The sequence below is a fragment of the Electrophorus electricus genome, chromosome 7, assembly GCF_041902795.1.
Source record: "Electrophorus electricus isolate QZ-2024a chromosome 7, ASM4190279v1, whole genome shotgun sequence".
In the NCBI taxonomy this organism is placed as follows: domain Eukaryota; kingdom Metazoa; phylum Chordata; class Actinopteri; order Gymnotiformes; family Gymnotidae; genus Electrophorus; species Electrophorus electricus.
In genome coordinates this window covers 12,825,550-12,837,500 of record NC_137503.1, presented here as the reverse complement: position 1 = coordinate 12,837,500, position 11,951 = coordinate 12,825,550, and the positions used below count along the sequence as shown (strand labels likewise).

Genomic DNA, 11,951 nt, shown 5'->3' with positions numbered 1-11,951 from the left:
TAAAAGTTTTATTTTTGTTTTACTTTATATTAATGATTCTTTTAAAATACAAAATGACCAGTAGTGTTTGTGCATCTGGCCTTTTGTGTGGATTCTGTGTTTCCCGGTTCCCCCAATTCCTTGTAAGGTTTCAGATCTATTCTGTATAGGGCTACTCATGAGTGGAAAGACATCTTTGCTCTACATCTGCATACTAACTTTCCTGTTTTACTCAAAGAAGAACTGATCAGGACACAATTTCGTGTTCAGTTGAAATCCCATGCTTAACAAAATTAACATCCTTAGCCTTTATTGCATTTTGTGTGCTATCAGTGATCAAGAACTTTTTTGGGTTTTTTTTGGAAAGAGTGGATTTCTCTCCAAAAGCAGGGTTCTGTCTGGAAGTGGGCCAGCCTTGTGATGAGGTCACAGGGGGCTCTGCACATAAGGCAATCATGAAGGAGTTACGTTCTGCTGGTTGCTGATTTACACACGCACCCTGAGGACGGCAGTGTATATGTACACTCTGAGAATTGCTGAAAACTGTGTCACATGTGCTTTCATCCACAGTGTCAGATTAGACATAGAAGATAGCAAATACAGACACATGAACAAGCACACACACACACACACACACACACACACACACACACACACACAGACACACACACACACAGACACACACATATTAACTTTTATATGGTTGGTGAAACTGCTCCACAACACAGAACATTATCTGTGTAAACAAGTAAAAACAGAGTATTTAATTGTACCCTTGTTGGCACTGTTGTTGCTGTTGATTGGCATGTATGTGTATGTGTGAGTGTGCGTGTGCGCACGCTGTGTGTTTTCTTACGGGCACATTTTTGTGGGGGTGTTATGAGGAACATTCTTGGGCTAATGTAGCTTTCACGGAGCACAGCATGTTTCAGGAGTTACGGAGCAGCCAATCAGACGCATTCCAGCTACTCCCACGGCAACCAGAGAGCAGAGGGATTCTGCTATAGGACATTTCTGTTTTTGACTCGGCAACGAGGGATTGTGTTTGACCAATGAGGCGGCAAGAAAAGCAACCTGCTGCCATGCCGACCGGCCAAGGCCTCATGGCCCAGCAGTAGCCAGATGGATTGACCAGGAAGAAGAATTTGAAACTAACTGTTCCCAAACACAAATTCCCATCCTTCAAAGTAACGGCTGTTCACTCTCTTTGTGCTCCAAAGGTTAGGAATTTTGCTTTCATAAGATTCATGAAGATTCACTTTGACACAGATGAATATTTATAGCACAAATGGGCCCCTCTCTATGTCTTTATTGCTGGGGTGTTCTTGCCTATATCTGGTATGCGTTAGCCACAGTTTGTTTCTGATAGACCTCCCGTTTCTCTAACTTTACGCCAACGTTATAGCTCTTTCCTGAGCTTTCCTACTCTTCCTCTCTTTTATTGTTGCTGGGACTCTGTCAACATTTGCTGACAGTGTGGCTGACAGGGTGACATTCTTATTCCCTGGTCTTTCAAATTTCAAAAAAGGCTATTTATTATCAAGTATTTTTTGTACAAATCTGCATTTCTAAAAGTACACCCAGAAGTCCTTTCATTCGTATACATGATCATGACCGTCAGAACTCTTTTGTAGGATAAGATGAATATTTAATAGGAGATGCATGCTTTTGAAGAGCAGAGTTACCACCATCTAGAAATATAATGACATTTCATTGCAGTATATACAGTGAAACCTGTGAGGGGATGGAGGTGTGTGTGTGTGTGTGTGTGTGTGTGTGAGAGAGAGAGAGAGAGAGAGAGAGAGAGAGACATCACATTGTTGTCTGTGCCTGTGTGCAAACAAGCCACAGTAGTGCAGGCTCCGTGTGAAATTGTTGGTGTGCCAAAACATGTGTGTCAGGTGGGTGAGAAGGGCTGTGTGTGTGTGTGTGTGTGTGTGTGTGTGTGTGTGTGTGTGTGTGTGTGTGCACGTGTGGGTGTCTGAATATAGACAAGGTGAGAGTATACACTGACAGTCATGGCAGTCATGTATGTTAGAAACCGTGAGGGTGTGCTAGACCACACAGACACATTTGCTGAGTCTGTGTGTGTGTGTGTGTTACAAACAGGTAAAATGGTAAATAATTTATACACAGCATAAGAGAGATGGAGATGAGTGATAGAGAGGCAAAAAAGGTTGGTAGATGGATGGATGGATGGATTGATTGGTTGAGGTGGCCTTGGTGAGGATGAGTCCACACACCTCACTCTCCCTCCTTCACTCAGTCCACACACCTCAATCTCCCTCCCTCACTCAGTCCACACACCTCAATCTCCCTCCCTCACTCAGTCCACACACCTCACTCTCCCTCCCTTACTCAGTCCACACACCTCACTCTCCCTCCCTCACTCAGTCCACACACCTCACTCTCTCTCCCTCACTCAGTCCACACACCTCACTCTCCCTCCCTCACTCAGTCCACACACCTCACTCTCCCTCCCTCACTCAGTCCACACACCTCACTCTCTCTCCCTCACTCAGTCCACACACCTCACTCTCCCTCCCTCACTCAGTCCACACACCTCACTCTCTCTCCCTCACTCAGTCCACACACCTCACGCTCCCTCCCTCACTCAGTCCACATACCTCACTCTCCCTCCTTCACTCAGTCCACACACCTCACTCTCCCTCCTTCACTCAGTCTACACCTCACTCCCTCCCTCACTCAGTCCACACACCTCACTCTCCCTCCCTCTCAGTCCACACACCTCACTCTCTCTCCCTCACTCAGTCCACACACCTCACTCTCCCTCCCTCACTCAGTCCACACACCTCACTCTCCCTCCATCACTCAGTCCACACACCTCACTCTCTCCTCACTCAGTCCACACACCTCACTCTCCCTCCTTCACTCAGTCCACACACCTCACTCTCCCTCCCTCACTCAGTCCACACACCTCACTCTCCCTCCATCACTCAGTCCACACACCTCACTCTCTCCTCACTCAGTCCACACACCTCACTCTCCCTCCTTCACTCAGTCCACACACCTCTCTCCCTCCCTCACTCAGTCCACACACCTCACTCTCCCTCCCTCACTCAGTCCACACACCTCACTCTCCCTCCCTCACTCAGTCCACACACCTCACTCTCTCTCCCTCACTCAGTCCACACACCTCACTCTCCCTCCTTCACTTAGTCCACACACCTCACTCTCCCTCCTTCACTCAGTCCACACACCTCACTCTCTCTCCCTCACTCAGTCCACACACCTCACTCTCCCTCCCTCTCAGTCCACACACCTCACTCTCCCTCCCTCACTCAGTCCACACACCTCACTCTCCCTCCCTCACTCAGTCCACACACCTCACTCTCCCTCCCTCACTCAGTCCACACACCTCACTCTCCCTCCCTCACTCAGTCCACACACCTCACTCTTCCACCTCTGCATTGAAACCCAATATGTGACCCTTAGTTTAGTGGCGTCTGCTATTTATACGTACTGTGTGTGTGTGTGTGTGTGTGAGAGAAATACTGTCACTGCTGTTTATTATTATTATTATTATTATTATTATTATTTCTTCCTCTTATTGGTTGTGTTGTTGATGCTTTTGTTGTAGTAATTATTATTTTTGGTAAAGTTAAAAATGTAAAAACTTGCAATGCTTTAAGAATGTTTGTATAGTCATGCAAATAAAACCATCTTAACGAGTGGGAGAGAGAGAGAGAGAGAGAGAGAGAGAGAGAGAGAGAGAGAGAGGGGGAGATGGTAACAGGAGTAGTGCTGTTGTAGTTACATTATTGTTGTTATTACTATTATTTATAGCAGTTGTAGTATTGTTGTTGTCTATTATATCTTTTGGTTAACATGTTAATTTCTACATCAGAGCTTTACTGTGAATATTTGTTATGCCAATAAAGCACCACTGAATTGAATTTAACTGAATTGAGAGAGAGAGAGAGAGAGAGAGAGAGAGAGAGAGAGAGAGAGAGAGAGAGATATGGTCCTGAGAGAATCATAGCAGTTTGTATTTAGATATGTTAAAAGGGAGCTACAGTGGCTGGGTAACAGCAGGATGAACTGGGCTCCACCAGTTGAGCTGAGTGTGTGTGTGTGTGTGTGTGTGTGTGTGTGTGGTTCACACCATTTACGTGGCTGGGTACATGCATCCAGGTTATGTAAATACATTTTATCTGCAAACAGAAATACAGAAATTTCAGTACAAAAATTATCATATACCAGTGTTATACTACAATATATCATATACCAGTGTTGTACGGATGCTGATAGCACTCAATACTCACAACCAACTGATGTATGTGTTTTGTCTCTTTGTACAATGCATATTTTATTTTTACCAGTCACACCTGGTCTCAGACAGTACCTCCAGACTGATTTATTTTGATATGACATTTTCTGCTGATGCAGGACAAATCCTATTTTTGTCACCTGGTGTATAAAAGCTGTATTCTCTCTCTCTCTCTCTCTCTCTCTCTCTCTCTCTGTCTTGCTTGTTCTTCAGTGAAGTACACGAAGGAGATGTCTGTGTTTTTTAAGAGCGCCTATCCAGGTGTTGCTCCTGTCTTGGACTCTCCGCCCCCTACACCACAGAAGCAGTCAGACAAAACTCTCAAGGAGCCCAGAACCATCCCACTCAAAATGTGCCATGTCACCCGCAAGCAGTGTCCGCCAGACACAGAGGACAGGTGGAAAACTCACACACACACACACACACACACACACACACACACACACACACATATATACACACACACATATACGCACACACACACATACATATACACACGCACAAACACACACATATACACACGCACAAACACACAAACACACACACACACACACACATATACACATGCACACACTCTCACATACACACACACACATATACATGCATGCACTCACACATACACATGCACTCACACACATACACACACACATACACACATGCACACACTCTCACATACACACACACACACACACATACATGCATGCACTCACACATACACATGCACTCACACACACACACACACACACAGAAACATTTCCATATCTCTGTCTTTGTGTCTGCAGGTATTTTGAGGTCGTGTCATCAGACAGGAAGAAGTCTGTGTTTCTGCGAGCGAAGGACCCAGCCATGGCACAGGCGTGGTACAATGCGATCCAAGCAGGCAGTGCTGCGTTGCTGTCCATGGTGAAGGACGGTCTCCGGGCCCTGCAGCCCGGTATGGACATCCGACACGTTGGCTGGATCATAGAGCAGGTGTGTACCTTGCTCTGCGCACGTGTGTGTGTGTTGAGTTCTGCTTATGGGGCTGTTACCATTACACCGAGGCTTTTACAGATGATCTTTTATTAATTAGTAGAAATTGGATGGACACAAAGTGAATGATGCAGCAGAGTTAAGAAGTTTGCGTGTGTGTGTGTGTGTGTGTGTGTGTGTGTATATGCTCTCTCTGCAGGGGTCAGAGAGGCCGATCATTGCAGTGCTGACTGACCGAGATCTGTTATTGTACAGCTCTCTACCTGAAACCAAAGAAAGCCTTAAAAACCCTGACAAGAGCTATCCACTTATTACCACCAGGTACACACACACACACACACACACACCCACACACCCACCATGCACTTAATAATGCAGACAAACTTCTCTGTACGCTTGCTGTCATGCCCATGCATAAAATGCATTTAAACGCCCCTAATGAATTTTTATTCTTAATATTATTAAGTCAGGCTCACACACTTCTCTCTTAAGACTCGTTCACTCAGGGCCTGGGAAGGGTTCGTCAGTGCAGGACTCGGAGCTCACGTTCGGCCTGCGCTTGGGCACGAAGCAAGGCGTGGAGACGCACCTGTTCCGCGTGGATACAGCCAAAGACCTGTCCACCTGGAGCCACCTGCTGGTCGAGGGCTGTCACAATGCTGCTGAGCTCATCCAGGAAGTCACCACAGGTACGCTCTCCCTACTCCACACACCTCCATGGTGATTTTGGCCTTTATCCAAACCTCCCGATTTTAGCACAAGAAGGGAAACGACAGGTGGTATCTTTTGATGCATTACCGAGCACACATCGTAGGCCGGTGCCGCCTCTCCAGTAACGCTCACCAAATACTCACAGTATCAACGGTAACAGAGCAGTATATATACGTATTTATGTAAGATACGCAGGATTTGTTGAGTCATTATGAAAAATCTAAGCTGCCACTGCTAGTGTGGAGTGCCGCAACAGTGTGCAAAGACCGAGTCAATAAAGGACTGTGTCGCCATCTGCTGATTTTATTGTGTATTGCACCTGCCAACTCTCATATAATGTCTTCAAGTTCTTGTTTCGTGTAGGTCACTAAGTTTTTATGTATTAAAAATATGAGTAGTAGACTGCCCTGGATACATTTTAGTATAGTGATATAAAAATGTTTTAAATATAACTAAGATATTTTATCATTCAGCTCATGTACCTAATGTAGAAATAACAATTAACAATTTGGACAAAGTTGAATAGAACACATGAATGCTAAGATTAATACACAACAGGCAGGAGGGTGCTCCATCCTGTGAGGTGTGCAACAGTGCCCCACCCAGGATAATTGATATTGGCTGCAGTACGGCACAGCTCATCAGCTCACAGAGGGCACAAAGCACAGTGTATGAGCAGAATGGAAGATGAACTGCATTCTGGGTATTCCGTTAGCCTGTCTGGTCAAGGGCCATGAGAAGGGATAAAGAGATGTGGCTGACTGAATGAAAACCAGAGTTGGCCATGCAGAAAGGTGTCAGCAGTAATAATATAATTATTATTTAATTATTGTAACTCATGAATGATATATGAAATGCCAGAAAAAGAAAATGAGCTTTTTATAATCTTTTGTCTTAAAGTAAAATCAGATTTTAAAAGGTTTGTGAAAATGCCTCACATGGCATTAGTTCCTGCAAAAGCTAAAGCTCTCTCTCTCTCCTGCAGCGTGCACTTGGAACGGACAGTCGTGCATGCTGAGTGTGCACATAGACAACGGCTTCTCGCTTTTCACCGAGGAGGCGGGGCTCCGGAGACACATCCTCCTACAGCAGCCATTCGAGCGCCTGCGCATGTCCTCTGACGACGGCGTGCGCATGATCTTCCTCGACTTCGGAGGCCCGGAGGCCGAGATCGTGAGAGAGAGCGTTTTCCTCCCGCCCTGTGCTTGCCCCTCCTTCAGAGTCTTCTGAACGCAACTCTACATCCCTTTCATTTCAATTTTCCTGCTTGCATTTGCTCCCCTATCCCATTCTATTCCCACTTGCATCATATTCTTTCTTTCTTACTCTCACCTTTGATCCCAGCTCTGGGCTCCCAGTAAGCTCGTAGCTATTCTCCTTTAATTCCCTCCATCTTTGTAACTTTTCCACGCCATCCTTTTTCCTTCATGACCCCCCACCCCCTTCCCTTGCGTACTTATGTCATCCTGACTCCGCCCCCTTTGTTTGCCCCCGTCCTGATGTTTCCCTGCTTGCCGCTGCCCCGGCCTCCTTTAATGCAGCGCTCTTGATTCAGTGTGGTCATTCATTCGCTACCCCCCCCCCCTCCTCTGTTTTCTTCTCGGTTTGTTTCCCAGCAACTGGACCTCCATGCCTGTCCAAAGACCATCGTCTTCATCATCCACTCCTTCCTCTCAGCCAAGGTGAAGCGGCTGGGCCTGCTGGCATGACCTGTGATGACCCAAGTCCAGCCCGCACGGCTGCACCACGCCTCAGCCTGATGCCACAGAGAAGGAATCCATGGGAATGGGAGGTGGTCAAGACAGAATGGGCGGGGTCACAGGGTGGAATCCTGGCACTGTCAGCCAAACAAACAATCTAAAGGATGCAATGAATACTTTTTTGATCACATTTTATATGTAGAACTGTTTTTTTTGTTTTTTTTTCAGAGAACATACATATGCCTTATCAGTCTGTAAACAATACTGAAGACTAAAAGATTGAAAATTGAACCATTATGAGAACTGGATGAGAGATATTGGCAGAAAAAAAACAGGCTAATAGTCCTAGGAACACTTCAACCAAAACTGGACGCAGGGCTAAAATTGAATGGAAACCAGAGGAAACCAATCAGAATGATCCAATTTGCCAGTGGAAACCAATTGCAGTGATCCAATTTGCATAATGCCCACCTGGGCCCCACAAGCTTCAGCTCAGTGTTAAGTTCTATTAGCATTTCAGAGTAAGACGTACCTTTAATGTGCCTCTCTCTGAATGATCTGCTGCTATATAGGGAATAATATGGGGCTGACTTTGAGAGTTTCTAGTTCCATATTACTGCACAGTACAACTTGCTTGCCTTGTCATGAGTAAGACTCAGACATAAGTTAAGATTTACTGTACTGATGTTTGGCACCAAACAGCGCGAGGCTCCCTCCGATGTCAATCCGATGTCATTTTCTGTCCTGATGGCAAAAAAAAAGAAGAGCTCTAGCCTTCACGAAGGCTTCACTTAGGCAGGCCATCAAATCTGATTCTGACATGTCTAATACTGTATCCAATCTTTTTTCTATTCTGCGAACCACATGCATTAATTGGACATTTAAGCAAATGAACATCTACTGGCAGCTCATGAAAACACAAAATCAAATCAGTTTAAGAAAATAATCCAAAAAAACCATCAGATTTGAGTATTACAATCTGGTTTCTAAATGTAACCCTTCAGGAGCTCATCTTTTCAAATGTGACAGCTGAACTCATGCAAGGCACCCCTCTCTAAGCATGTCATCCATCCAGGAAGTAATAGTACATTTAGAAGTCACATCTAATATTTACATTTAGGAATTACATAAAATGGATCTAATTTTACTGAAAATGTCAATAGCTATTTAAGACATAGAATGATAGTAATGGAAAAACACCTAGCTCACCTATTAACCAGCTGGGCTTTACTGAGCACATAAAGCTGATCTTTAGTTGCAATATATAACATCATGTAGAAAATCTCACTTATACCAGGGAATATTTTCTGGAGTCCCCCACCCCCAGCATTTGTTTATTTACATTTCTAGTGTCAAAATAGTGGGATTTTTTTAAGACCGCAGTTCATTCAGCTGTAATGAACCATGCCTATGAACTGTCAACTTCTGATAGGAATGGGTCCTGCATTTTTCAAATACGTGGACGTGTCCTTAGGGAAGCTGAGTTGGAGAATGAGAACAATAGGAATGTGTTGTGTGGTATTTACAAAACAACAGCATACTGGGCCAATGCAATGCTCGAATGTCAACTCCCATAAAGGTTAGTATGTTGAGAATCAGGGGCAAACTTTGCCCTATAACAAATTTAGTCTCCAATCAAGAACAGTTGGCAAAGGGAACTTTTCCTTTAATGGGAAAATTGATTTGCTGTGTTGTTTTATTTTGTGGTTGAATTTTTAAGATTCACACACAAAAACATGTAACTGTAACACAGTCATCTGGTTAATGGGTTACCTTAAGTAGCAAATAACACATGGCCTTTTTGAAATCTAGAAATTAATATATACTTCAAAGTAAAACATGTTTGCTCTTAAAGGAAATTTTATTGTATATTATTATTTAAACAAAAGTGTGCCTTGCAAGATTGTTTGTATATAAAAATGTAATAAACTTTAATTGTTGACTTACATCATGTTTTCAGTGAATACTGTATACATGTCACCAGATGGGTTCTGTAGATTTTTCTGTATTAAACAAAACGTGGTCTGTGCTGGTTAATTACGCATAATATAAACCAAGTCCTAAAATAACAGGGCTTTTCTATAATCACTGCCAATTGTGTAATATAGGCTTGGACAAAGCCCAGGAGCCCGCATAACACTGTGTATTAGATCCGTTCAGGGCAGTTCTGTGTACGGCACTGGAGATCGCATTATTGTCACATCAGTCATCCTTCTGGGCCTCACTGCAGGACCCGGGGTCTGGCTCGCCTGATTAGGAAATGGGCAACTTGGATTTGAACTTTGCAAGAGGATAAACTCACTAAATCTCCACAGTGTCTGCAAAAAGGGGGCATCAAGAAGAGAAGAAAGACACGAACATAAACCGTTTTAAAAATAGCAATGATGATAACGGTCAAATGGTGTAAACAGACCGTTATTAGAAGCAACGGTCTTGCGCCCTGTCTGACAAAAGCACGGGAAATAATAGATAATAATAACGTGTGGCATCAGACTACCAAATCAGGACCAAATCATGAAACCAAACCCTTTTCCTTCACCCCCTTTTTATACCCTGTAACTGTTGGCATGGCAACAGCAGGGCCATAAGATTGGCAGCAGGCTTCAGTGTTCTATATCAGTTAGCTGGAAAAATTGCCAATCAGTCTTTTAGATCAGAGAGAGAGAGAGAGAGAGAGAGAGAGAGAGCGGGAAAGAGACAGACAGAGCAATGAAGAGATGGAGTGAATATATTTTGATTAGATAAAAACTAGAAGGCCACTTAAGAGCGAGAGAAGAGAGAGAATACGCAGAGGCTGAGGGAGGCTGTGCATTAATGAAAGCCTGCATCTTTCCTTTTTCCTCCCACAATTCTCTTTTCTCTCCCATAATTAAGGGCATTGTCTCTATTCTTCATGCTAATGACTGGTATAGAATGAAAGGCTATACTCTTCAGCCCTGGATGGATTACTGTGTGTGTGCAAATCCATTTAGGTTGAGCAGATTCATCTTCCCCTCGCAAGAATGCTGCGAGCCTCGCAAACCACGGACAGCCATCTCAGAGAGGATCGCCACTGAGGTGTTCTGAGGTCATATTTGTTGCTTGAGCAGATCTGTCTAGGGCCTGAGAAACCAAAATTGAAATGAAAGATACAAAGATTTGATGCTAATCATTGTGAAGGCGTGAGACGTGACAGGATCCAAGGTAACCCTGGCAGTGCTGCCACAAACAGTTCTCTCAAGCACAGCAGTGAGCTTTGATACATCAGCTGCTAAGGGACACGTGTATGAAGCGCTTACTTGTGTGTGTGTGTGTGTGTGTGTGTGTGTGTGTGTGTGTGTGTGTGTGTGTGTGTGTGTGTGCGCACTACTGAGGACAGTGCAGGACCCTTGAATCTCCAATGCTCTCATTCGCCCCGGGGCTCCCCCTCAGTGTGCCATGCTGAAACTTCACTCTCGGGGAAAGCCACAGTAAGCTGTACTTTAGCGCACACTTCAGTACATCCACCCACAAATGCATATTCAGATACCTTGCACCTTGATCATGGGTAATTAAATACAGTCTAGTGCAAATTAAAAAAATCTATTTGGTAAAGACTTACAGGCTTTGTTGGCTCATATGAAAAACAACAATATCGGATTTATTGTAGTACATGCTATATGCTGCCAGGGGGCAAGCTAACACCAGCTGTAGCCATTATCATAAAATCCAGATGGCTTAGCAATTGCTTCTTTATTCCCATTAGACTACTAAGAAGCCCACAGATATAAGAAAATACTTTTAACAACATGAGGAAAATAATTGCCTTTTGAAACAATAGGCAATGGAACTTTGGGGATGATGTCCTGAGTGGAAAATGCTGTGAGAGACAAGTGTGCAAAAAAAAAGTGCCTCTGTGGAACAGTAGGGGTCTCTGTGTCTCTATCAGAGAGAGAGAGGGGGAGGGAGGGAGTCAGAGAGGGGGACAGAGAGAGAGAGAGAGAGAGAGAGAGAGAGAGAGAGAGAGAGAGAGAGAGAGAGAGAGCGCAAGAGAGCTCTGATTGAAGAGATGACCTAATTCAGTTCAGGACGTCCCACAATGCTCGCTCATGTACAAAACACATGCATGCACACACGCACACGCACAATCTTCCTCTCTCTCTCTCTCTCTCTCTCTCTCTCTCTCACACACACACACACACACACACACACACACACAATAGGAGTTGGGGGGAGGGAATGAAGGAAGGAGAGCAACAGAGAGAGTTAGCGAGTGAGTGTGAGAGAGAGAGAGAGAGAGAGAGAGAGAGAGAGAGAGAGAATGAGATTAATTCTCAAAG

General features: G+C 44.4%; 1 protein-coding gene across 1 annotated transcript in view; it reads left to right on the top strand.

Moving 5' to 3' along the window:
• The window catches only part of snta1 (syntrophin, alpha 1), a 19,566-nt gene extending 9,965 nt beyond the window's left edge, over positions 1–9,601 (top strand). The window contains exons 3-8 of the mRNA XM_027000661.3: positions 4,484–4,667; positions 5,053–5,242; positions 5,442–5,563; positions 5,735–5,931; positions 6,939–7,126; positions 7,570–9,601. Coding sequence (XP_026856462.1) covers positions 4,484–4,667; positions 5,053–5,242; positions 5,442–5,563; positions 5,735–5,931; positions 6,939–7,126; positions 7,570–7,662 — 974 coding nt within the window. The 3' untranslated portion in view covers positions 7,663–9,601. The remainder of the gene's footprint in view (positions 1–4,483; positions 4,668–5,052; positions 5,243–5,441; positions 5,564–5,734; positions 5,932–6,938; positions 7,127–7,569) is intronic.
• Positions 9,602–11,951: the final 2,350 nt, after the last annotated feature.